General features: G+C 43.6%; 3 protein-coding genes across 20 annotated transcripts in view; all 3 read left to right on the top strand.

Annotated features, from left to right (window-relative positions):
- Window positions 1-10,658, top strand: part of ncor1 (nuclear receptor corepressor 1) — a 71,583-nt gene extending 60,925 nt beyond the window's left edge. For 8 of the 12 annotated variants that reach the window (XM_069184507.1, XM_069184511.1, XM_069184513.1 and 5 more), the window contains 13 exons: window positions 183-332; window positions 1,299-1,502; window positions 1,697-1,853; window positions 2,171-2,610; window positions 2,780-2,914; window positions 3,745-3,893; window positions 4,379-4,614; window positions 5,205-5,348; window positions 5,765-5,907; window positions 7,079-7,132; window positions 7,450-7,671; window positions 8,045-8,227; window positions 8,619-10,658. In XM_069184507.1, the coding sequence (XP_069040608.1) occupies window positions 183-332; window positions 1,299-1,502; window positions 1,697-1,853; window positions 2,171-2,610; window positions 2,780-2,914; window positions 3,745-3,893; window positions 4,379-4,614; window positions 5,205-5,348; window positions 5,765-5,907; window positions 7,079-7,132; window positions 7,450-7,671; window positions 8,045-8,227; window positions 8,619-8,809 (2,408 nt within the window). In that variant the 3' untranslated portion in view covers window positions 8,810-10,658. The remainder of the gene's footprint in view (window positions 1-182; window positions 333-1,298; window positions 1,503-1,696; window positions 1,854-2,170; window positions 2,611-2,779; window positions 2,915-3,744; window positions 3,894-4,378; window positions 4,615-5,204; window positions 5,349-5,764; window positions 5,908-7,078; window positions 7,133-7,449; window positions 7,672-8,044; window positions 8,228-8,618) is intronic. The other 4 variants (XM_069184512.1, XM_069184508.1, XM_069184516.1 and 1 more) reach the window with 4 other exon arrangements.
- A 2,524-nt stretch (window positions 10,659-13,182) lies between these two features.
- Window positions 13,183-19,704, top strand: LOC107079902 (uncharacterized). 4 transcript variants are annotated; one of them, XM_069184401.1, is made up of 12 exons: window positions 13,183-13,365; window positions 14,174-14,545; window positions 14,922-15,035; window positions 15,533-15,560; window positions 15,899-15,930; window positions 16,208-16,252; window positions 16,877-16,903; window positions 17,200-17,262; window positions 17,593-17,637; window positions 18,107-18,163; window positions 18,319-18,351; window positions 18,423-19,704. In XM_069184401.1, the coding sequence occupies exons 1-12, from the start codon at window positions 13,296-13,298 to the stop codon at window positions 18,446-18,448; spliced, it is 912 nt and encodes a 303-aa protein (XP_069040502.1). In that variant the 5' UTR covers window positions 13,183-13,295; the 3' UTR covers window positions 18,449-19,704. The 4 variants fall into 4 exon arrangements, with proteins under 4 accessions (XP_069040502.1, XP_069040500.1, XP_069040499.1 ...); XM_069184399.1 differs by having other exon boundaries at window positions 13,184-13,365; window positions 14,931-15,035; window positions 19,181-19,704; XM_069184398.1 differs by having other exon boundaries at window positions 13,185-13,365; window positions 19,181-19,704.
- Window positions 19,705-20,618: 914 nt separating this feature from the next.
- Window positions 20,619-26,351, top strand: part of zswim7 (zinc finger, SWIM-type containing 7) — a 54,466-nt gene continuing 48,733 nt past the window's right edge. For 2 of the 4 annotated variants that reach the window (XM_069184549.1, XM_015367565.2), the window contains exons 1-3: window positions 20,993-21,235; window positions 21,685-21,771; window positions 24,621-24,642. In XM_069184549.1, the coding sequence (XP_069040650.1) occupies window positions 21,193-21,235; window positions 21,685-21,771; window positions 24,621-24,642 (152 nt within the window). In that variant the 5' untranslated portion in view covers window positions 20,993-21,192. The other 2 variants (XM_015367566.2, XM_006641007.3) reach the window with 2 other exon arrangements.

Below are 26,351 nucleotides of genomic sequence, written 5' to 3' on the forward strand. Positions count from 1 at the left end.
CCCCTGCACAATTTTTGTTAAAAAAAAAACAAATCCCTAATATTTGCATTGGATTAATGGCAAGTTAAAATGATTGATTCAGATGGGGCGGGTGGGAACATTTAAAAAAATGTAAGAGGTGCTTTTCTTTAAATTTAAATGGCTTTGGTATTCACTCTGGCCCTTTGCTTCTGTCTGAAAAGGGATTATTGATCTAGCCCAGATGCCTCCCGCTATCCTGTTGCCTCACCCAGGGGGAACAAGTACTCCCCCAATGGACCGCATCACCTACATCCCTGGAACTCAGGCCCCTTTCCCTCCTAGGGCTTTCAACCCAGCTTCCATATCTCCAGGTGAGAACCCAGCCCTCCACCCCACCGCTTTACCACAGGCTGCTGGCAGGAGGAGGAGACGTCGCGGACAGTTCACAGGGCGGCACGGGCAACACAGGCGCTGTTGGCGTGGCGTGAGAGTTGGCTTGCGTTTTGTTGGACGGGATGACTAGTTTGACGGAGGTTTCTCTGTGTGTCCCCCCCCCCCAACGGAGGCGTAAGGTTCCGTTGAAGTAATACGGCCCATTCCAGTTTAAATCCTGCTTTACCGTTAATAATAATAATTATTATTATTATTCTTTATACTTATATAGCACTCTTCTGGACACTCCACTCTGTAAGCGCTTTACAGGTAACGGGTAATCCCACTGTCTCCACCAATGTGAAGCCACACCTAGACGATGCGACGGCAGCCATGGTGCACCAGTCCGCTCTCCACACACACCAGCTCTCAGTGGAGAGGAGAGTGATGTAGCCAGTTCATAGATGGGGGATTAATAGGTGGCCATTATTGGTAAAGGCCTGGGGGAAATTAAGACAGGACCACCAGGGTAACACCCCTACTCTTTTCGAGAAACGCCCTGGGATTTTTAATGACCAGAGAGAGTCAGGACCTCTGTTTTACATCCCATCCGAAGGACGGCGCCTTTCTACAGTATAGTGTCCCCATCGCTGTGGGGCATTAGGACCCACACACATCGCGGGAAGAGCATCCCCTACTGGCTCCACTAACACCTCTTCCAGCAGCAACCATAGTTTTTCCCAGGAGGTCTCCCTTCCAGGTACTGGCCAGGCCCACACCTGCTGAGCTCCCGTGTGGGGCTGGATGTGAGCTGCAGGGTGATAAAGCTGCTGGCATTGTTGCTGGCGCAGTTACATTGTCCATCTGGCATAAGATTCCTGTTGCCCCCCTGGAGAGCCCTGCGCCAGTCTGTGTCCCGCGGGCCCGTGCGTCTCCAGTCAGCCCGCGCCTGCTGTGTGTTCCAGGTCACCCTGCCCACCACGCGGTGTCGTCGGCCAGCGCGGAGCGCGAGCGGGAGCGGGAGCGGGAGAGGGAGAGGGAGCAGAGAGAGCGCGAGAAGGAGAGGGAGAAGGAGCGAGAGAGGGAGCAGAGGGAGAGGGAGAGGGAGCAGAGGGAGAGGCTGGTGGCGGCGGCGGCGGTGGCCGCCAACGAGATCACCTACATCCGAGGTGAGTCTTGAGCCCGTGTCGTGTCTGCGATTCCCACAGAATCCAGAGGTGGGGAAAGGTTGATCTCACGTTTCCGCGATGGGTGTTCAAGTTGAACGGAGCCTGATGTGCGCAGTGGGACTTGACCCGTCAGCGGTGCTAGCGCACGCCGGGCCATTTCAAATGGACGCCCTGTTCTCTTCGTCTCCGAGCAGGCCCCGAACAGCCAGGCAGGCCAAGCAGCCACGGTTACCTGCGGTCGCCCTCTCCCTCGGTGAGGTCGCAGGAGAGCGTGGTGCAGCAGCGGCCCAGCATCTTCCAGGGCACCAACGGAAAGAGCGTCATCACCACACTCGACCCCTCGCGCCTCTTGTGAGTGTCGCCCCCCGCTGGTGTGGGCAGCAGCTCCTGCTCGTCTTGGCGTCGATCCGTCTTTCATTGTTTCCGTTTCCTCTAGCTCCTGAAATCTGATGAGTAGGATTTGAAGCTCCCAGATTTTCAATTTTTGACTGTGTGCGTGTTTCAAAACTGTTTTGAATGCACCCTAGTTATTTCACCATATGGCAACAGAAAAATAAAGGTGCAGTGTTCAAACACAAGCCATTTAGGAAAAAGGGATGAATCCACACCCCGACACACTGGTAAAACGAGCTCGGACTGACCCTGACGTCTGCTTCTTGCCCTGACAGGCAGAGCACAGGCGCCCGGTACAACACCGCAGCAGACGCGCTGGCTGCCCTGGTGGACGCCGCAGCCTCCGCCCCCCAGATGGACGTGGCCAAGTCCAAGGAGAGCAAACACGAGACGGGGCGCATCGACGAGCTGGCCTCCCGCAGGGCCGCCGCCCTGAGCGAGCAGCAGCAGCAGCAGCAGGCCGCGGCCGAGGCGGAGCGCCGCTCCATGCAGTCCCCCTACACGCCGGGCGGCAAGCCCCCGCCGTCGGCCCACGCCTACGGGGAGGGCAAAGACAAGGGCCCCCCCACCAAGTCCCGCATCGAGGAGGAGCTGCGGACCAGGGGCAAGACCACCCTCACCGCCGGCAACCTGATCGACGTCCTCATCACCCAGCAGATCTCCGGCAGTAACAGCCGGGAGAGGTGCTCCCAGAGCTCCGACTCCGCCAGCAGCTGTGAGTTTCCGTCCGTCTCGGCTTGAGCCGCTCGCTTTGTAGATCTCGGCGTGATGGGGGAGCGCACAGCCGTCGGTACCCCGTGACTCTGCTTGACCATTCTCAAGCAGTGAGCAAAAGGCCAAGGACAGTAGCCTGTAGCATTTCTGTTTTCTGTTCTGTTATCTAGTGTCTTCCAGTCGGTATGATGCACCCAGTGGGGACGCCGTTGAGCTCGTCAGCCCTGCCACCTCTCCGGCACAGTCGCAGGAGAAGCAGGACACCTCCTTCTCGCAGGAGATGACCAAACCGGCTCAGGCTGAGGGTAGGTGCCCTTGAACGGTACATAAGATGGGGATGATTAAAGCTGACTAATGAGAGGAGTTTGGTTCCCGTGTTCCCCTGCTGGGGCTTGGGCTGTGACATGCTCTTTAAGAGTGGCGGAGGTAGAAAGGGGCTTTGTCCCTGACCCACAGGGCCCCATCAAGCATGACCTGCACAGAGCTGTAAAAAAGCCATATAGATTCCATGTACTGTTAATAAGGATATATTAATAACCTGTGCATCACTGTAGGACAGGCGTCCACTACCTTGCAGAAGGGGGTGTGCCTTGAGTTAGCTTATACACTTGTTATTACGGATTTGAATGCCTTTGAGACTTTTCTTCATTTCAATAATAGCCCCACTTACATTGTGATTCATAACAGGTTGATTTAAAATATAGCAATATTTAAAATGAATAACTTAAGGTACACGTCTTATCCATTTACTGTGATCCTTGCCCTTGCTGACTTCTCCAGTCTTGGGCTTGTTGCTTGACACTTTAAAGCAGCACACAAGTCTGCAAGTGAGGTATTAACCGGCTGCAGGATTGACAAAGATCTGTTTTCACGTGTGAAAATACCTGTTCTCAGAGATATGTTGAACCAAATGCTGAAAAATAGCCTAGATCACGAATAAACAACGCTGGTTTGAAATCTTTGTGCATTTTCCTCAAGAGGTTCTTACTTCTTGGCCTATTAGACTTTCATTGCATGTGCCCCCTAAAAATCTTTAGGTTGCCCTCCCCTGCTGTTAGTTAATGGTACTACCTTGTGTGGAAGCCCGAACAGGGAAAGGCTGTTTTAATACAAGATTTCCTGGGTTGTTTTGCAGCCGAGCAGCGCTCGTTCGAGTCCCAAATGGGTCGGTACCGGCAGCAGTCGGAGTCGCCCTCCCCACAGCAGCCCCCTTCCTCCCAGGCCGACATGTACCCCCAAGTCCCCAAGACTCACCGCGTCATGACGCTGGCAGACCACATCTCGGTAAGAGAGGGGCGGGGGGACAGGCGCCGTGTTGTCTACGGAAATGATTCTGTCACCCAGTAGAAGTAAGGCGATTGATTTACAGAAGTGTAAATTTGAAGTTCTGTGGTGTCAAAATAAGTGAATACTTTTTATCCGGTGTCACTGCTCTTGCCAGGAAGGTGTGAGAGGTGGACCTGCAGTGAACTTGGTTCCCTAAAAAACAGTTCAGAGAAAGAAAAGGGCTTTTATCTTCTTCTTATGAGCCAGAGAAAAGACGTTTGCGCCTTAGCTATGATGCTGAGCGAGGATCTGATATACGAACTCTGAACACCCTTGTAAGCATCTGATATAGTTGTGTCTATTAAGAGGAGAAGCTGCCGGCAGCGATATGATTATTATTATTGCATGCGACTGCCTTAGGACACCCTCAAGTGGGGATCAGTGGGTTTGCGGCTGGGAAAGTTGTCCGCTGTGCCGCCCTGATGAGTGTGTCCCCTCCGCAGCACATCATTACCCAGGACTTTGCCCGGAACCACGTGACCAGCCAGGCATCCCCCGCCTCCTCCTCCTCCTCCACTGCCACATTCCAGAGCTCCGCCACAGCTGTGCACACTGTGGCCTCCGCCAGGAGCAAGGTGTCCAGCCGCTACAGCCCCGAGGGCCAGGGCCAGCCCGGCCATCATCAGAGGGCCGCCAGCCGCGTGTCCCCAGAGAGCGCCGCCGACAAGCCCAGGGCCAGGTACCCACGGGGTCGTCCTCCGAGAATCGGGCTCTGGTGCCGCTGAACCGGTGGTGTTGTCGCAGCTGCAGTCATCAGCTTTTTGTAGACTTACAGTGGAATCAGCTTGTTAGAGAAGATCGTGGAAACTATGTATTGTGCTCTGAAGTTATCCTAGATCGAGGAGTTTGTTTGCCATATGTACGTGCACAATGGGCTTCTTACTTGCGCTGACACAATGGGAGGAGCAGTGGCACTGTGGCTAAGGAGCTGCACCTGTGGCTGGAAGGTTGCCGGTTCAAATCCCGTGGCTGGCAGAGGAATCCTACTCCGTTGGGCCCCTGAGCAAGGCCCTTAACCCCAGCTGCTCCAGGGGCGCTGTATAAATGGCTGACCCTGCGCTCTGACCCCAGGCTTCTCTCTCCCCGCCTGTGTGTCTCATGGGTTATGCGAAAAAACAAATTGCTAATGCAAGAAATTGTATATGGCCAATAAAGTGATCTTCTTCACCTTCATTGCAGACAGCACATTGCAAAACGGAAAATAATTAAAAAACGAATTAGTTGGAGAGTGTGAGGACATATTTAATGCTTCTTCTTTTTTGGCTTCAGGTCCGGCAAGTCTCCGGAGCTTGGCAGCGTGGCTATGGATACGTACGAGCCCATTTCCCCCCCGCAGAGCTACCCCAGCATGGACAAGCAGGAGGCCATGCTGCAGCAGGCCCAGAGACGGGAGGCCGACAACCCAGAGCAGAGGTGCGGCGCCTGTAGGGCAGGCAGGGAGAGGACAGGGTAGAAACAAGCAAGAGGAAAGCGCTTCTCAGAACAGCACTGTTGTTTGTGTGCTCATTCTGCTTGTTGTGACTCTTCAAAAAAGTATCAAGACTTTGTCGTATACATAATAAGAAACAGGTCTTGTCAGTAGTTTCACATAACGGGTAAAGGCCACCCTTGGTTTCTTTACAGTAAGAGAAATCTGTGTGAAATGTTAGTCCTTCGTCTTTGGAATATTTCTCCCAGTAAAACCATTATTTCTAGCTGACACACAGTGGTGCTGTTTCTTTTTTATTTCGAGGTGACATGTTTTTGCGTTTGTGCGGGCTGCAGTGCAAGCTGCTCATGCTTTAAGAAGAGACTCAGAGCCTTGAACCTTGCCCTTTCCTTCATTATAGGAGTGACTCTCGCTCTCCTGGCAGTGTAAGCTACCTGCCCTCTTTCTTTACTAAGCTGGAGAACACCTCCCCAATGGTGAAATCCAAGAAGCAGGAGATATTTCGTAAGTTGAACTCCTCTGGTGGCGGGGATTCTGACATGGGTAAGTGGGGCTTCTCTAATCCCTTCCGACTTTCACTAACATTTCCATAAGGAAACAGAAATTCTAATCAGTATTAAATGTTCTCAAGAGTGTCCGCCTGTGACCTTGGGTGTTTAACAAGATAAATTGTCTATGCAGCTCTCCTCTAATGTACAGGCTGTGCATCAATATGTGTGTAATGTGTGATTGTCAGTATACAATAACACAAGCATTTTTAAAAGGATCCCATTTCTCTTCAATATGATCTGATGTTTATTTTCCAGTTGTAGTGTCTAGTGTGCTTATTCCCCTTATCCTATGTCACCTTTGCTATGGTTTTCCCAGTGAAAGAACTGCAGATTCTGATAGTGATCATTTAATAGTGTGTACTCTGCCTTCCTTAAGAAGTGCTTAAATCGCTGATGGCTAACAAGCAGAGTTTCTGTTCTAGCACTGAGGGACGTTCCTCTTTCCAGTATTGAATTAGTCTGTAGGGAACATGGCAGTGCAAAAAAAACACAAATATTCAGGGGGTTTCTTTTAGCTATTCCTAGTTGGGATGAAAATTCAAGACTTCATATGTACTGTGTCTTATGAAAAGGTTTGCAAGACTATATAAGGCTCAAATTGTTTTGCCTCAGTATAAATTGTTATCCAGACTATCTTTGGCCTCTGTAAATGAGCTTGTGGTCACACTAACAATGGTTGGTAAGGCTAAGTGGTTACGTTGAAGGATGGCTTTCCACATTCATTTTAAAGCCATAGATGAAGCCTGTTTAATAAGAAACATCAGGAAACCAGTGATGTACTTAGCTACTCTATAATGCAGTTTAAAGCTGTCACATGTGCTGTACATGTGTTCAAAAAGGTAGACTCTTGTTTATGTAAAATTCCATTCCATTCTAGATTTGTATGGGATATGTCCCTGAAATGGAATATTATGTGCCATGACAGCCCTGTTGATGTTGGTTATATTGTTTGAATCTGCCATAAAACACACTTCCCTTAGGAAATAGTGATAATGTTTGATTGAAATTGCCATACACCTGGCAGCCTGCTAATTGCTCCTGTCAAGCAGAAGTAAAACACATTCCTTTCATTTCAAGAGCTTTTTGTTCCAGCTTATAGCTTAAGTAGTATTTTCAGCATGTTTATTTTTGCCCCCTGATGAGTTTTTCTGTTTATTTTCCAGCAAGCGCACAGCCGGGGACAGAGATCTTTAACCTGCCTGCAGTCACCACTTCTGGTGAGAGAAGGAGCTGGAGTTGCAGTATTTAACCTGACACATTTCAACATCAATAGTCTGTTTTTGCCACTTTGTTTCATCCTTAAACATATAACCCATCACTGTACAGGCTGCATGTGTCTTCATTCCCAGAGTTTTAATTCCCATTTTATGAAATATTCTAACTGGTGAGGTTTATTCTGCGGTCTCCAGAAAGACTCCACTGCTGTCTTTCTCTTTCTGCCCTCTACGCCCTTCATTGCTCTTCTTGTTTTCCTGTTGTACCGAGCCTGCGATTGCTCCCCGTCACCCCCTGCTCTGCTCTCTCTCTCCCCTAGGTGGCGTCAGCTCCAGGAGTCATTCCTTTGCAGACCCGGCGAGCAATCTGGGTCTGGAGGACATCATCCGCAAAGCCCTGATGGGCAGCTTTGAAGACAAGCAGGAGGAGCACCAGGGAGCCAACTCCCAGGCCATTAGCATGGCCATGGGCAACATGACCACCACCATGACCACCATGAGCGATGCCCGGAGAGAGGAGGCCAACCCTTCCCCTGGCACAGGTCGGTACTCCACACTCTCTTACAGACATGAGTCCTCTCCTGTAGAGCAGTGGTCCTAAACCACTCCAACACAGTCACAGTGTGGACTATAAGGACAAAGCAGGTGTCTGCTTTTTTAGAGCCAGTTATCCAGTCGTCAGCATGGGATATGGCTTTTGTTTGAACACTGATCTTTTCAGATCTTAAATCTGGATTCTGTGCAATCTGGATTTCTTAAATCAAGACGAAAGCAGTCTGCAGTCTGAGTCCAATGTGTTTTTTTCCCCTTGGTAAACCTCTTTCTGGGTGTGAGGGGCAGAGTTATCATCTGACAGCGACCTGCTTGGGTTAACGGTGACGTGGGGCGTCACGGCGGACTGTTCTTCTCTCCCAGGCCATGCAGCGGGCAAGCAGAAGCTGGCTGGGAAGGCAAACAGCAGGAAGTCCAAGTCTCCCATTCCAGGGCAGGGCTACGCCGGCGCCGAGCGGCCCTCCTCGGTGTCTTCAGTCCACTCGGAGGGGGACTACCACAGACAGACTCCGGCCTGGGCCTGGGAGGACCGGCCCTCTTCCACAGGTCAGGGCCTCCCGAAACCCGGCTCACTGCTGCCCAGAGTCTGCGGAGATTGACGCCGCAGCCTTACGAGACATAGCACAGTTCAGACTTTGGCGCTCCTGCTTTAAAGTTGTAAAATCCTATTTCTGCATGCCTTTCTGTATGTTTGTGACATGGGTGTTGAAATTGCGGAAGACCATGTCTCCAAAAGGGTGTTCAGGCTTGTCTCGGCAACAGTAAAACATTTAATTTATAATGCCTTGGCCACGGCTTAGCAAGACCTGCCTGTAAGCAGTGTTATGTAGGTTGCAGTATCCCAGATTCACTCGGCACTGAGCGCAGTGCAGGACTGCTGCGTAGAATTGTACCTCCCGGCCCTGCGCTGATGAGACCTTGTGCTTTCCTGTTCCAGGATCCACGCAGTTCCCCTACAACCCCCTGACCATGCGCATGCTGAGCACCACCCCCCCGACCACCATCGCCTGCGGCCCCCCGGCCCTGCAGGCCCAGCCCGGCCTGCTCCCCCAGAGCCGCATGTGGGAGCGGGAGACCACGCCCATTCTGATGGAGCAGTACGAGACCTTGTCAGACAGCGACGACTGAACGCGGAGCGCCGCATGACTGACAGCAGGGCGCGCCGCCCCTGGAGGGTTTTTGGATCCGGGGAGGTTTTCCGGGGAACCCAGATGGTTTCGGAGCGGAGCAGAGCTGCAGCCCCTGGAAGCCGGCTGAGAGACAGAGGGGAGGCTGGTCGAGGGGCGTCTCTGGAAGGGCAGGGCGCAGACTGTTGTGGAATTTGAAAAAAAACTTTAATGTAAAGGAAAAGGACTATTTCTTGTTCAGTTTCAGTTTGTAAAGAAAAAAACTAATGTCTTTAAATCACGTATGTAAATAGAGAGTACTTTTTTGCAGTGTTTTTCCTCTTTTTTTGACTTTTGTTTTTATGTTGCTTTGGAAATTGATCCATTTTGTAAAGGGACCTGTATTTCACCAACATTTTCATGTCTGGGCAAAGGATAACCCCCTCCCCCACCCAGACTTGTTAAAACACTCTCATCAAGACGAACGCGGCTTTGCTTTTGTGTGGAAGCTGATGATGAAATACAGACCTCAGTGAGTTCCCGTCTCTTTGCCTCATGTGGATATAGCCAGGTTCTCCAGCATCCCCAAACTGGTAGAGTAATTCACATTTCAGCTGCAATGTAAATTTGAATGCAAGTTATTTTGCTACACTGTGGAAATAATGCATGGGTATTTTACTGTTTTTGTTTTCTAAAGAAATGCTTTTTTTGTTCTTTGAGGACTTACCTCATTGTTCTGCACACTGGTAATGAACTGTTTTCATCATGGACAAACATATAAGCTGAAAAATCCATTTTAATTTATTTTTTTAAACCCAAAATTATTGTATCTTCTAATTGAACCAATGTTTTTAAGAGCAATGCTCACAGTGGTTAAATGCACATTTAGAACTGAAGCTCTGGGAACGTTTCTTAATGGGTGATGGTTATCACTAGTGATTTGGTTTATCACTATTACATCTTCACACAAAATGTTCGTTTTTCCCACTTTTGATATTGTACAGACTAAGATCTCTTAAACCTTATTGCGTATTTGACAAAAAACATTGTTGCACTTTTGCATTGTAACTTTCTGATCAACATGTTACTTTTTTCAGTTGGGCGCACACCCAGAATGTTAGCTTTTGTGGCATTTTTCTTAAAAATTAATATTAAATTTCGTATGTGGAGGCATGGGTGATACGGCTCTAGTCAGTTTTGGTTCCTGCAGATTTTTTTTTGTATTATACATGTTCGGCTGCAGTTCAGTTTTGTAAATGGTACAGTCATGTGCAGTAAGGTTGCTGCTTTGTCATAGTAACATTGTTGTACTGCACTTTCATGACATCCTGTTGATTTTTATAGTCGATTATACAGAAGAGCAGCTAAGCTATTGTAGCAAGTGAAGTAGAATCATTTCTAATAATAAATCACTTAAGACTTTTGAATTAACCCAAAAAATGCTTTCCCCAATTTTACTTTAAAAACCACTTAGGCTTCCTTGCCAAGGCTAAGTACTCCACATTTTGCAAAGAAAACTTTGTTTTTGATTTTAAACTCCCAGAGCTGATGTTCTGATTTTTAGTTTTTTTTATTTTCAGTATCAGTGTGTTATCCTGTTTGTCAGTTGTTTACTTCGTTATTGACAAAACAACAACAAAAAGTTTACACAATGTGAATCAGTGGATCTTAGAAGAGTCAGCACAGTGATGCATTTCTCCATCTTTGTAACATTTTAAAGTGGTTACGTTTTCTGTTTAATTTGAGACTTGAAAAGCCCAAGCATCGCATTTTGCTGAAATGCAGTTTGTATGGCACAAATGTCTTTTTAGTAGTCAATGACAAAAGTTCAGACCAATCAATAAAGTGGATCAGTTCTCCACCTCTCTGAATTTTTTCAGCATTCATTTTTGTTCTCTAACACGTGGTTTTCCTGTGTTGCAGATTAGAAGGTGTTTAAAATGCGAGGCCTGCTAACTGTTAACTTATGAGTACAAGAAGCACAGCCTTTCTGTCCATTAAACCTTAAATAGTACCAAACCAGCTATCCTTTGCTGTACCTGCTATTCTGGAAATACTAGAATAATGTATGATGCATCTTTGAAAATGGCTAATGGAACAAATGTCACTGTCATTGTTTTTTCATTTTGTTGGGAGAGTTTTACAGTGGATAGAGAGAAAGTTGATCAAATGATTTGTCAGCAGGGATCAACAGACTAAAAGAGTCCAGACTGTGATAAGGATTCCGTAAGTAACAAACTTTGAGATTCCTCCTGACTGGGTGGACTTAAGTCCGTTAGGGTTTTCTTAGCCTGCAGCAGTGCATTGAAGCTTAAGAAGAGCAGGCCACCCGTGAGCTTGCGATGATCGCAGTCCATACTTGCTGTCCTGCAAGGTCTGATGGAGCTCACTGCAGGCTGGGACCCAGCGGCTCTAGCAGCTGTCAGAGAGATGTGGGGGCCTGTATCCGGAGATCTCTAACTGGGAGTGTTTAACATTGCAAGTAATTAAAAGTGTCTCGATTTGTTTTAATAACGGTTATTTCCACTGTTTTATGACATTTTGATTTGGATAGGAGCCAGGGATACATGAAGACGCCACCGTCTTGAATTCCCAAGAGGTCAGGGAGGCAGGTATACGTGGAAGACTAGTCCAAGCAACTCCGTAGCAGGAACAAGAAACCTCTGTTAAGAGAGCACAGAGCCCTCCTTTCAAGTTGTACAGGTGCGTAGGCCAAGAACTGATGATAAAAGGACAACTTACTAACCTCACGATTAAGTATGATATTAACTCTGCTGGATTTCATGTTACATCACTTCAGTTCAATTAATAAAGAATAGTTACAATTAAGTTTAAAAGATGGAATTCTCAACTGGAAAACAAATGTGATTTTTTTAAAAAGCCAGGACAGAATACTGGAAACACAATATGTGAAATGAAGTGTTTGTTAGCGTGCAACGTGATTGAAGTCACGCAAATCATTCAACAACATTGATTTTGAATCAACATTGAAAGCCCGTTCGTCCAGCCAAGGTCTCAGAGGAGCTGGAGCCCAACTCGCCAAGCAAACGGGTTCGAGGAATGATGCACCACACAGGGCCAATTTCCCCAGAAGCCAATTAACTCCTCCATTGTCAAAAGTAAATCTCTAATAGCAGCATGTGTTTTCTAAAGTTCATATAATGTGGACTGAGGTAGAATTAGATCTGAACATAAGCTAAATTTGTAAAATGTTCGAAAAACATCTTTTTGACTCACTTGGTTTTTTTTCGTACTGCATGTTACTGTTCCTTTTTTTTTAACTGCACAGTCACAACGGTAATGATTGGCTGCCAAAAAGTGTATTACTCATGACCGCTTTAAGGTACGAGCATATAGCATATAAAATAGAAGATATACGATGTCATCATCAAAGGCTGATGAAGCGGATTCAACACAGTAATATCAGAATATCTGTAAATAGACTTCTGCCTGACTTGAGGAAAGTGGTTTTGTTCCCATGTTAAAAGTTAAAACTTAGGTCTGTCTCCTTAGTTTGAACTGCTTTTGTCATTTGGTATGACCTGTTTAGAAATGTCACAGGAAATTTTTCGCCACAATCAGATACAGTATCAGATACTGGTTTCTAATCTACCTGCTCTGAGTGGAGCTGTGCAGCCGTGCCCAGCGTGGTGACCCATTAGCACTCATTTCCTGCTCGGCTCTGCGCAGTCGCTCGGTCTGAAATAAAGCCAGTGGTATGCTGAACATGGGCCTTGAAACTGTTACATGAGGCAGCATAAGAATGAAAGCTCACAAGTGAGATGAAAGCATTAGGCCTGTCTGTTTGCTATAAACATGTCCTGAGTGTCTGAAAATCAGATCATCTTATTACTGGAACACTTTAAAAAGACTGGAAACTGAACCTTTGACTTGTTTTGTTTGTTTAAAGGGTGCCCCAGCGAAAAGATTTTGACAGGTTTCATAACATTCGCGAGAGGTTTCACTCTCCTCCGTTCTTTTCTTCCCAGCGCTAGGAGCACACTTCTCGATACCGAGTCCTGGGCTCGTCTTCGAATCTCATTAAACTATTGATTAAAACTGACTCTTATTATCCTCCTCCTTCGATCCCTGCGTTGTATGTGTGTCTCTGAGGGAAAACACAGACATCCGAGATTCATCGCTGCTGGCTTGCTGCTTGAATAAGGAGCAGAAGTCATGACGTGAGAGCCTGCAGGAATGAGTATTAAAAATATTATGAAGCATATTTTCATATGTTTCATATTTTCTGAAATAATTCAGAAAATGTACAAAGGGAATTAAAACTTCAAATGCATCACTTATCTTGAAAAAAGTAATGGCGGAAACTAATACTTGCAACGTGGAGAGTGGAAAGGCAAGTTGTGATCAGGAAATGACCAAAATATGGTCTTTCCTTCGTCTTCTGTAGTGTGATAAACTGTGGTTTCTGCTCTGTCTGCAGTGACCTGAGCTCTGCTCTACATTTGTTTTAGCTTGGTGCACAAGCTTTCATCAGATTTTGTTGAGAGATGTTGCTGGATAACACTAAACCTTGCACTTTCTGGGTATTTGTGAACTGGGCTTTAGTACTTGCCACAGGTAAGCAGTTGGTCTTTTGAACTTTCAAAGCTTTTGTTTAAACTGCCGAGTACACGAGGGGAAGGAAAATGTACAGTATCTACATGCAAGAATCAGATGTGGAGACCATGATTGTCAAATGTTGTGTGGACAAAATGGGTTATAGGTTTAATTTTAATTGGTTAGCATCTGATGGTTTCTGTTGTTAAAACCATAGCCATTTTGGCCGGCATTAAAGTGTAATAAACGAAGAGTGAGTTTAGCTTCTATGTCAACAAAGGGCTTGAAGCAGTTGCTTTGAACAGACGTTTGAGATGGCGCAGAACAGTGAACTGTGGTTTTTCTGTACGTCTTGCGAAAAGGGGTGTTTCTGCACAAAACATTTCATTGTTTTTTAAAATATAATTCTAAGAATAACGGCAAAATGCAAGTTGGGACATGATGATGATCTCTGTTCTATTAATAATAACAGGATTATGGGTATCCGGCATCTGTTTGTTTTCAGTTTATACTTAGCATGTTTTTGTTTTACCGGTATACAGGATACAGTTTTTTGGTTATTTGATAAGGTAGCTGCTGTGAATCAGATTTTTTTTGTGTGTTTTCACCTACAAATATGTGTTCTTGGATATTTTTTTTGAAAACCGCTGCGTATGGTTTATAGCTCACAGGCCTGAGAAACAGACGCCCTTGGGGTTTTTTCTTTTCTAAGCACAAACATGAATTTGGGGAGATCGCTAACAGCCTGGTGGTTATGGCATTATCCTGATCTGCACAGGAATGGCAAAACCATGCTCCTTTCTCCTGTCTCCCCATCTCGTCCTTCCAGCACAAGACGGCTGTGAAGAAGTGAAACCCCAGAAGGTCACCAAAGTTGAAGCCGCCTTGGATTCGGGAATTCTGGTTCCGTGCAACTTCAGCACCAGCTTGCTAAACCAGTCCAAGACCAAGGATTGGGAAGTAGTGTGGACCTTCAATAACTCCAATTCCGAGACCAGTCTGGTTCAAATCTTGTCGTCGGGACGCGAGCGCTTCTTGGAGAACAAGAAGGGCAGACTCAGGGTCTTCCCGGGCCTGTCAGAGAAGGGCAACTTCTCCATCCGCATCGAACAGCTCCAGCCGCATGATATGGGCACATATCACTGCAAGTTCTTAGCTGGTCGCAGTTGCTTGGAAATTCAGGGGATTGAGTTCAGCCCAGGTAAATACAACAGATCCATCAGAACTCCTTAGTGAGCTGAAAGACAAGCTAAGGGGAATTTTTGTGACCCAACTTCTCATCACCTTTTTAGTCCTGTTAGTTGAGGCAAAACACATGAGTCAAGAGTAGTCAATAAACAGGTGCTTTGCCATACAGATAATGCAGTTTTAAATAAATTTCATAGCCTATAAAATCCTTAATTCAGTTTCTTTTCAGTTGAAGTGTAGTCTTACCAAACATCAGGCGCAAGAGTTATCTTGGTGTGAACAAAACAGTGTAACTAGGTGCAAGAAGTGTTGTGCTTTTCCTCCAGTGCTTCTTACCCTGCGTTTGAAGTCAGTCCGGTGTCAGTGGATGAAATGTCAGTCCAATATAGTTTTTCTAGGTTCTGGGAGCTCGGTTTGGGAGAGCTGGTACGTCATCGGCTCAGCAGGAGGACTGGGGGTCATCATACTCCTTCCCTTTTTCGTTTTGTGTCTGCGGCGAAGAGGTGAGCATTTCTTCCTCCTGATGTCTGTTCACTTTGAAATGACTTATTTCTCTCTGAAAGGCTTAGAAGCAGAGTCCCAGTGGACTAAGACCACTGGAGCTGAAGCCTGCCTCATACTGGGGCCTCCCAGGCCTCCCTTTTCTGAAAGACAAACTAAGACAATACCTGAGATAGTGAAGGGGGACAGGATACATCAGTATCACAATCTCTTCTAGTCCTTTGTTTCCACCACATTTTGAAACATTTCCTTGGTTTCTGATGTGACCAGGGCTTTTAAGGGACATAGAGCCATTGGTACAGTAGACCTGAAGGCTAAATCACACCATACAGCCAATTTACCCCATGAGCTTGGGACGTCATGTACGTATGATTTAATATAGGTGTACCTCCTTCATGTAGGTGTGACTTTAGAATCCTGCCTGGAGTTTTCATGCTTTGAGCATGGCTCTGTGTTCAGCTGCCTAACTGGATTATTGTACTTTCATTCTCTGTTAAAGGTTGCAGACGCCTGGCTGACCCGTCAAAGTATGTACCAGTAATTTGTTGTACCTGCGCAGTTTATTTTCAGATCGCTTTCTTGTTGTTATATCAGTATTCTCCCGTAAGACCTACCCATGAAAAAGCAGTCTCTGCAGAAAACAGCCAAGCTGTTGTTGTGGTGTGTACCTTCAGAAGAATGGTTGGATTAGCAGGTCATCCTGTTCTTGTATTGTTGTTGCTGGTGGTGGTAGTTCTCTTGTTGTTAAGGTAAACCCAGGGCTTTAAAGGGCTTGAAGCTGTTGTTAACACTACAGTGTTGTACCTTTCTTTTACTTCAACTACAGACGTAAACTTCATATGTTTTCTTTTGATTCATATCCTAGGAATCTTGGTCACGGTAAGAACAGCAGAGCAGGTAATGGCTGTCTGTCTCAAACTCTGGAGAAATGTATCCTCGTATTGTGAAATTCACGAGTTATTAAATAAAAAAAAATTATTAAATCATTAAGTGCTACTATGAGATGTCATGCAAGTTAAAATACTTAAAGCCCACAGTCTTTCCTCTGAGAGATTCAGGAGATTCAGGGCTCTGTATATTACATTGTGTAACGAAGCCTTTATGAAGGTGTTGGTAGCATAGCATCCAAAGGCAAAAATGAAAAAAGGAGTTACCGTTGGTTTTAAACTTTTAGGTCAGTCATTGGAGACTATTTATGGAAACATGAGCTTTCATAAAGGTAGGATCTACAGATTATTTTTGTTCTAAAGTAAATGTTTTATTTACAGTGCATTTAGAAGTACTGTGGGGACCTGTAACATGACAGTGGATATAATGTTTCTCAGCTCACAAGTGCTCTCATCACTGCATTTTTAAACCAGAGGGTGCAAAGTCCTTAGAAGAAATCTATAAAGTCCTTCTTTCGCTCAAGCCGCATGTTCCCAGCTCACAGTCCCAAAGTAGCTTGTGCAATAACCACAGAAAACAACACTTTCTTACCGTTGTTAAGATTTCTGTCTCCGCCTTGTGGTAGTCTCTTCCGAACGGCCTCAAATCAGTTTGGAAGCCCTTGAACCTCACAAGAATCAGTAGTATTACTCCTCTTTTATTTCAGTGACATTTAAAATGAGCAAAAAAGGAGAGTGAGGGCAAAGGTTTTCTATTTCTCTTTTCTGGGTTCTGTCTGAATAGAGCCACATGCAAGGCAGTGTTTGTCCTTATGCAGTCTCTAAACTACATAGTTGCCTGCTTTTACTGCTCTCCGTTTTATATGTCTGAGTTCCAGTAGCTTCATTTACAAAACAGTGATTCTTAATCTCCTTTAATGTCTCTTTCATGGCTGCTCTTTTGCCTCTTGTTCCAGAAAACACCATGGATGTGACTATCTATGGTAAGTCTAAATGTACAGTATTTGTGTGTTTCTGTGATTGAGAAGTGTTCACTGGCATGCAAATATCTAGGTTGTCAGGGAGTGGCTGAGTGCAATATAGTTTATTATGGGACTAAAATAGAACCTGAATTCCTTGTGTTTACTGTATATTATGTGAAAAAACATTGTTTTCACCAGTTTAATGCATTGCAGGAAATGCACAAGGCAAATAACTAAAAACACAGCAACGGAAGCTTTTACTGTTTTTGTTTTTAACTGCTTTACCAGTGAATTCCATTCTTTTCCCCATTATTAAGAAAACAGCCTTCATGACCCAGAACACAGGGAGCATGTGAGAAGAGATCCAGTCATTACTCAGAGTAAGGCACCAGTACTTCAGTTTTATATTTTAATTTCATAATCAATGGTGGGATTAGGTTTCCTTTTTACTGCATTATTATTACCACAATTCCGAGGTATACTGACAAGACTTGCAAGCATGGGATTATTTGAATATACAGTATATCATTTTAATGCATGTTAATAATATCCATAATAACATGCATGTTTCTGTTTTTTGTTTTGTTGAGTGTACGAGAGGTCTCGAGAAGGATCAGAGATCAAAGAAGGTGTTTTCCATGGCCATCACCTGTGGCCTTTCCCGGCGGTCATTAATCAATTCCTTTCAACTGTCTTTAATTTTCCTACAGGCTTTGGCGGAGTAAAGAAAACAAAATCAACAAAACCCGATTATGGTATGATCAGTTCTTCTTCTCTGCATGTGAGCAGTTTTAGATCATTGAAATTCAGCGTGTGTGTTAACATCAATTAGAGCTTCGGTTGAGCAATGCTGTTGGGCTGGATTGAAAAGCAGCAGCTCTGCGAGTCTCCAGGCCCAGACCTGTGAACCCCCTATCTGTTGTAGGGAGTGGTGGGGTATACCCTGAGCCTGCAAATGAATATGATTGAATCCCTGGAGAGTTAGTCACTGGGTCGGCCCTAAAACATTGTTTCCTCCAAATCATATAGGAAGTGGAACACATACCTTAATGGAGAATGAGTGGGGGAGGGTGAAAATTCAGTGTGAATTAACCCCCTAAGAAAGGGGGCACATGCAGAGATGATATAAAGCCACTCATTATAGGTAGCTTAGTTAATTTAGAATGTCTTCATTCCTTAAAAAACGCTTCCTCACCTTGCTTTTCGTCTTTGTTTTTATTACAGTCAACCAACGAGAGCTCTCCGAAAGCATGGACACCCAGAGAGCAAGGGAGAAGAAAAGTAGGTGCTGAGATCTGTTTGTGCGCTGTCGTACTGATGACTTGATTGTGTTGTCAACTGGAAGCTGCTGAAAGAAATTCAGAAATGTATTCCGTTTCCTCAGTAACAGCAGCCGGAGCAAAAGAAAGCCTCATGCTTGTGTTTTTGTGTTACAGAAAGCGAGGGGGTCAAGAAGAGAAGAGAACAAAGTAGGTCCTGTTTGGGGGGGGAATTTGTGTGTCTTGTTTTTTTTTTCATGCAAAGGATCATGTTTTCCCAGTTGCCCCGCTCGTGCTTCTGGGATAGACTCCAGGTTGCCGTGACCCCTGGCAGGAAGTCGGATGGAGAATCCCTGTTTCAGCTGCCAGTGTCCAAACACTCTGTGGTGCCGAGAGAAGACCGTGATCTAGATGCACGGATGTTCTGGCACCGGACTGTGACATTTGCACCACTGAGCTGACTTTGGCCCCTCCCCCCCACACATCCTGCAGACGATGTCTCACTGAGAGTGGGCACCTTAGGATGTGGTGACTGGCCCACTCATAGCTGATGCAAATAAGTAACAGCACGTAGAAACCTGGTACATAAAATGCCATAGCAGTAGTAAATGTGTGACAGTACAGCACCAGCCTGAACATGAAGGAAGCATCAGCAAAAGCACCTTGTGACTGCTTGGCCCTGTGCGTTCTGCAGGCTGTTGTTGGACACACTAGTGTTCTAGTGCTGCAGAGATCACCGCCTCATAAACACCTTGCAATTGTCTGTACCACATTTGATCTGTTTATCTATCATCTGGCCTTGGGTTCTTTATTTTGTGAGAACTATACTGTGTCTTGTGGAGTAGTTAGCTCTTAGATTTTAAAGACTAACAACAACAGAATAAACATATACCTGTTTTATTTCTATTTTATTTGATAACCTAGTTCAAGAGTTACTTTGCTACCTCCTTGTCATTAAATTCAGGTATGGTTACATGGTGTGCAACTGATGTAACAGCTTACAGTTCCAGGTTAACAGTTTCTATTTTATCCCTTACAGGTGTAAAATATGAAAACCCAATTTATGCCAACAGCCGTGAACATCTGAACCAGCTATAGGAATGAAGGAATAAAAAAGGAGATATTTAATGGTTTATATTCAGGCTGAAGTCACATTCAACGTGTTTGATGCAAGTGTTTGTGCTCGGTAGCAGTTTATGGGCTGCAGACAATTTGTGAATGTAAAAGAAGCTGTTGAAACATCAAGTATTACTATAGCCTATACAATCTGCCTTTCGTGAATGCACTATCAGCAGGGTTTAGATAGTATCGTCTTATTGATACTCTTAATGTTTTTATTAATGAAGTACATTTTACACATAATACAGATTATAGACAATTCATAAATTATGTTTTGTAACCTTTAATACCTTAATATGGGTAAAAACATGTTCTTAAAGGGAAGGCTTGTGGAAGGGACTGGGACTTAACAGTTTTGTTTTTTTCAACACAATCTATTTGTAAAAGTTGGCCTCTAAAATGTTATCGGAAACATTTTTTGAAAAAATAAATAATTTGAAGTTACTTCTTTCCTTGCATAGTTTGTTTGTGTCTGCCTTTGCTTTTTAGGTGAATGAAAGACATCAATACCTATAGTTGCAGATGAAATGCTGTTGTGTCAGTTTCAGTCTGAGACGTTTGTCTGTCTGTAAATCCACTGAGCGTTTAACAGAACCCGGACTATGCCAATTAATTTGATCTGATGTGATCTTTATAAAAGGGCTTCTAGCTGGTTTCCAAACATTTCAATTGTATCTGTTCGGTGACAGGGACATGCAAGGGGCTGTACTGTTCAAATCTGATGTTGAGCTTCTGTCAGGACCCATACAGCAGGTCCGGAATGGATCAGCATGTACTCAGCGTCAAGCAGGTTTCTTCCCTAGTGCACCAATAAGATGAGTACAGGAAACGGCTTCACTAGCAGGCTGTCATTGGTATTTCACTCCAACTCAGTCTTTCTGTAGGACTCTTCACCGTTTCAGAACATTCCTGCAAGATGCACTATGATCCTCACAAGAGCACAAAGGTTCTTAGTCAGAATAAACACAAAACGTGTTTGAATGGATGTATTCTGGACTCCTGTCAGTGACCAGAACATTTGTATGCCTTTGCACCCCTTATTAAATGAATGGTTATGCAGATATCTTGAGTGTGAAGTGTAATGACCGTATAAACAAGCAGCAGATATTACAGATTTACAGTCTAAGGTTAATCAAGTTTTTATTAGTTTTAAATTAATGTAGATACTTAGCGAAGACAGAATGTGAATATATTCAGTAATACAACAGCAAGCACATTACGTTGTTTGACGTCTTGTGTCAATGCGTAAGATAGCCAGCTAGACATTATCAAACGCATCACATGTTGAACTTCCGACCACTTGTAACGACTGGAAAACGATGTTTTCCGGGGAACGAGATTGTCGACGGGGGATGTAGTTTTCTCAGAGGGAGTCTCGCAAGGGACGTTACAATCTGAACTACAATGACCAGGATTCCTTGCGCTTGTACGTCGTTAGGCGCTGAAAACGAGCTCGTTTCCCCGGTAAGTTCATGTTTTTGAGTTCTTTTTAATTTTGAGAGAAATTAATACTAATGAAAATACATGAATGAAAAGCTACTGAAAAAAACGTGTACTTTTAGTAGACGTAACTAGTTATGAGCTTTTCATTTTTAGTAGTTTGAAAGAAAACATAATACGCAAGCAACGCGAGAGCGTTCTTGCTTAACTTAATTTTTTTGTTTTCATGTTAAAAATATCGTTTATGTACTTGGTTATCGAATTGAGCACGGTTGTTCACGAATTGGTTAGCGAAAACGTCTATTGCTGTTATTAAAGGGCACCATTGTTAAAGCGTGTGACTACATTAAATTTGTTAAAACCTTTAGTTTTTATCATCAACAAGAAATTGTGTAAGCTTCTCAATGTTTTTTTTTCTTCTTAACGGTAGTTTGCACCAAAATATGTAACTTGTTAGCCCGGAAACTGTAAATTTTACTGCAAATTATCTGAATGTCCTGCTGCAGGATTGTCTTCTGTTGTGAATCTGCATCACGTAAGTAGTAGCATGAAGGAGACAGTTACTGGGTAGTGGATGCAGGTGTCACAATCAGTGCAAACATGCGACTTTCCACAGTATATCGATTACATCGTTTTAAGTTGATTGGTGGTAATGATGATTTTGAGCAAGGTTTGCTAACGAAACAAACTGTAACTCAAACAGTGTTATTTATTATTAAATGAATGGTTATGCAGGTATCTGAGTGTGAAGTGTAATGACAGTAAAAACAAAGTTTCCAAAATATATAAATACTGTATCGTATCGTAAGTGCAATTTACCCTAATTTTAAATAACTTTTTAATACACATTTAGGCTCTAAACCTGTAGAATTATGCATGTCAAAGTTTGTAATTAAGCAAAATAATTTCTACAGAAGCACTTCCAATATTTGGTTTAATACCTTGCTTTCTGTGAGATATTTATTATTCTTTGTATTTCTGCAGGGTCTGGAAACATGTCCACAGTTTTGCCTGATGTGGCTGAAGAAGTTCTGAAAGACATCAGGAAAGCTTACCAGGAGACATCTCAAAGTAAGTACAGTGTCACACTGTCATGTGTTTAAATAAATAATAAATAATCCATACACTTATATGCCAGCAGCCATAGCATTCTGCAACTCACAACTGGCAACCCACTGAAGATAAGCAGGTGTGAGCCTGGTCAGTACCTGGATGGGAGACCTCCTGGGAAAAACTAAGGCTGCTGCTGGAAGAGGTGATAGTGGGGCCAGCAGGGGGCGCTCACCCTGCAGTCCATGTGGGTTCTAATGCCCCAGTATAGTGATGATGAGGATACTATACTATGCTGTCCTTCGGTTGAGACGTAAAACTTAGGTCCTGACTCTCTGTGGTCATTAAAAATCCCAGGGCGTTTCTTGAAAAGAGTAGGGGTGTAACCCCGGCGTCCTGGCCAAACTTCCCATTGACCCTTACCAGTCATGGCCTCCTAATAATCCCCATCTCTGAATTGGCTTCATTACTCTGTTCTCCTCTCCACTGAGAGCTGCTGTGTGGGGAGAGTACTGGTGCACTATGGCTGCCGTCACATCATCCAGGTGGGGCTGCACATTGGTGATGATGGAGGGGATCCCCATTACCTGTAAAGTGCTTTGAGTGGAGTGTCCAGAAAAGCGCTATATAAGTGTAAGGTGTTATAATAATAATAATAATAATAATAATAATATTATTATTAATCTAGTGCTTTTCTATAAAACCAGTTCATAGATGGGGATTATTGAAAGGCCATGATTTGTAAAGTCCAGGAGGGAATCTGGTCAGTGGACATTGAGACGTTTTTGTTTTTTTATGTTGGTGATACAAACTAAACACAGAAGGTTTTAGCAATTTTCAGGTCCTCTCATACTTTTTAACACGCACAAAGAAGTCAAACGGAGCCCAGTCGGACTGTGATTAAAAAATCGACTGGATTTACAGTGCACTGAATTGATATGCCTATGCTTTCCAGCAGAGGTCGCTGTTGTTCAATTCGTTGGTTGAGCGTTTGATAGATTGTAGACGAGAGAGAAAACTATTCCTGTCTGTGGACCACAACCTTTTCAAAACCGTATACTTGTCAGAAATTGTTGTGTGTTCTTACGTAAAAAGCAACGTATCAGACTTTAAATAAGAAAATATTTGAGATGATGGGTGACAGGGTGTAGTTGGTCTAAAAAGTATTGTTTTCTTTCTGTGTTCTTTTATTCCATTTTGGGGGGGGGGGGCATTATGACATTAAAAGCAGCATGATTTATGCTAAAACTGTTTTTTACGTGATCTGCATTTTAGTCTTGTCTTCCCCTTTTGAATGTTCATCTAGACAGTGGTTCACAGTGATGGGACAGCTTCTGGTTTTCGAGTCTTAGTTTTTTTTAACGTTCTCCCACTGAGGAATTTTGCGTGCCTGGAATTCAGATTTTACAGTTTGTGAGGTGCTGTGCCAGAGCGGTCTTCACAGAGTCCGTTTGCAGTTCTGGGACCTCCATGTGAATTTCATTTAGAGCCTAAAAAAACATTTGATGAGGTTTCCTCTTGTGGGAAAGGCCCACAGCCATTGAAAAAGAAAAGGACCAGGCAGATGTGTGTAATTTTGTGCACAGACTCCCGTGGATTGATGAAACTGCAGGGCCTGTGAGATTTCCAGTTCTGGGAATTACCCTTTGTAGAACGTATTCACAAAGCTCTGCATTTCTTGTTCCGGCGCAGTTATTTTAGCGGTTCAGCAACATTTAAATGATTGATAGGTTTCTTTTTTTAAAGGCTTCTAAAGCTGCAGACAAAACACATGTAAAAGGACACAAACGGAGCGATGTCTAGAGACAGTTTCCTTTTTCTGCCTTTTCCTTCTCAGTCACGATGGGGGATTTCGGTGACAAGAAAGCCGTTAAGTCTGCAGCAAGCGTTCACAGCAGCCTTCAGTGTATTCAGGCTGAAGAAACACTTTTCCTTTTGCAACCCGAGTGCTGGTACTGCCAAACCCCGTCTTCTAACGAAAAAAACACAATTGTGGCAGTGATAAACAGGAAACCTTGCTATTTTTTCAGCTTTGCATTCTTAACACTGACAGATTTTTACGCTGATTGATGTGACTTCCCCTGCTGGTATCTGCTTAGTTGATGTCAGTACTTTTGAACTGGTGCACAATTTAGTTGGACATATTATAGATTGCCTTCATTCTCCATAATTAGTCAGGTTTTTAAAACATTTTTTTGTGCGGAATAAGAATACGCTTTTTGAGTGCCTGTTCTCCTAGATTAAATTATATCAACAGCGGCAAAAGAAAAATTTATGAGACCGTTTATCTCCCTCATCCTGGAGACCGAGCCTTAACAAGCAGCATACAGATATCTTAATCCCAGCATTTTATCACTTACATATTCTGTTATTCCTAGAACTGCCTGATGTGTCAAAGCTGGAATGAATTGAAATTGAGCCACAGACTGTTTGTTGATGAGCCACTGATTTTGTTTCCTAAGAAGTGACCTATGTGGTCTTGTTAAACGCAAGGCTGGAGAAGCAATATTCTTATGACCAACTTTCTCATGAAAAAATAGTATAAGTGTTTTCTTATCTTGAACACTAGAGAGTTTTTTATGTGCCTGCTTCTTTCTTTTCCAAACAATATAGCAGGAATGTGTTGCAATTAAAACTACATTCAAATTCTAAACCTTATGTTTCTTCACAAAATAGTCAATAGAGATGGTAAATATATACATATCCAGTAATAATCAGCAGAAATTCCAAAGGTTAATCTGCTTGGGTTGATCATATAGACTTAATTTATTTTTGCAGTGTAATGTCTCATCATTTTGCAGTGTAAAATAGTAAACAGTGTTTTATACATATTAAAGTCTAACTCTGCTTTTGTGCTTTATTTTTTCCAGTTCCAGATGAACTCCTTTTGGTGTGAGTATGGCTTTTCTTAAACCATTTAATAACTTTTGTGTTTACAACAACTTGTTTCTAACATGTTATAATTAGAGATGTATAGTGCATATTGCATATGTACATTTTGACTGTAGTATTATGCATCACATACCTATTTCTAACAGGTGCCTTAACAGGAGACCTGTTTTGCTATTTAAAATAATAAGCAATATAATTTTTACTAAGGACTTCATAAAGTTTCAGCTGTAACACAGCTGTTCAACTCTCTCTGTGTCCAATTTACAGTGTTCTTGTGTTTCATCTGTGTGCACAATTACTGGCACCCTGCTATAGGGATAGCTTTATTCATCTGTCCATTACTGGAAAGCTGCTTATTCCTGAAAAGTGTGGCAGTAATCTAGAGATTATCCCAGAAGCGCAGGGCACAAGCTGGGACTCTGACCCTGATGAGATGCCAGCCTGTTGCGGGACCCAAACACAAGCACAAACACAGAGGAACACTTTGCAGACCCCAGTACACCTAGCTGGCATGTCTTTAAAATGTGGGTGGAAGCTGGAATAACTTAAGAAAAGCCTTTTTATTCATTCTTTTCAATGTATTTATTCATCATTTTTTGATACAATACAGGGTTATGATTGTATGCAGTTCTATTATATTTTTTTTCTGTATGTAAGCACACAAAAATCCTTCAATGCATGTTCACAGCTGAACAAAGCAAAAACAAATGCAAGATTAAAATGAAGTAAACAGTCCCTCTTCCATATTCCACTAAATCTCAGCCATCTGCTGAAACTGGCTTTGTGGAGATATAGAGAGGGCACTATGGAGAAGGTCAGCAGTACATCTTTTTAGACCTGTCCAAGTGGCACATTAGAAAAAGAGACTGCTGTGCTATCTGCCAATAAGATACCCGTGGTCCACTTCCTGCTCCGTGCACTAAGAATTAGAGTTTAGTCCTGTTAATTAATGGTACACAAACTATATGAAAGGATCCTTTGGTGATGTGGAGCTGAAGTGGATCCTGCTATATGTTTTTCTTCGAGCCTTTTAGTTTTCCCCCCCATTTTTGAGCTACAGTTAAACATGCTTTAAAAAGTCGTGTCATCTGTATTTGATTACACTCCCTACCCTGTGGGTGTTTTAATGTGACTTTTCAATCAGAAAGTTTGATTTGTCACAAAATATGCTTTTGCAAGTCTAAAATAACAAGCTGAAAGACTCCCAGTATATAAAGGATTTTACTGTCCTGCTTTCTTGTTACTCTAGTCAGACGCCAACTTCTTGTTCCCAGATAAATCCCAGTCTGGACACTTCATTGCTTCTTGTCCCAGAAGTAGGCTCCAGCCTCACTTAATTAGTCATCCTTATGTGTTTGCCAAAATCTGCAGATCTAGCTGTTTATGTTTCTTGATTACTCACTGAAGGACCCCATAACTATGATAGTCATGGTATGAAAATTATACTTTACTCAGTATTTATTTGTTTCTACTGTCAATCTTATATTTAAGGTGATAAACATTTAAATGCACATGTGATTAATGCAGTAAGCTGCAAAAGCAAACTTTGAACTCATGACTTAAAAAAATTCAGGGGCTTTGAGGGGGATTTTTGGTATCTTTTCATTACAATGGAGGTAAATTGAGCATTTCCAAGTCTTTGCCTAGAGATTAATTTCAATTCAGATATTTCTGCTCACTAGTTTTGAACCCCACCAATCTTTATAAAG

This window comes from Lepisosteus oculatus, chromosome 26 (genome assembly GCF_040954835.1).
Source record: "Lepisosteus oculatus isolate fLepOcu1 chromosome 26, fLepOcu1.hap2, whole genome shotgun sequence".
NCBI classification, from domain to species: domain Eukaryota; kingdom Metazoa; phylum Chordata; class Actinopteri; order Semionotiformes; family Lepisosteidae; genus Lepisosteus; species Lepisosteus oculatus.

Coding starts and splice junctions, on each gene's coding strand:
- LOC107079902 (XM_069184398.1), top strand. CDS start 13,296: ATGTTGCTGGATAACACTAAACCTTGCACTTTCTGGGTATTTGTGAAC. Junction 15,036..15,532: donor TTTGTGTCTGCGGCGAAGAG/GTGAGCATTTCT, acceptor TCTCTGTTAAAG/GTTGCAGACGCCTGGCTGAC. Junction 18,164..18,318: donor GAGAGCAAGGGAGAAGAAAA/GTAGGTGCTGAG, acceptor TTTGTGTTACAG/AAAGCGAGGGGGTCAAGAAG.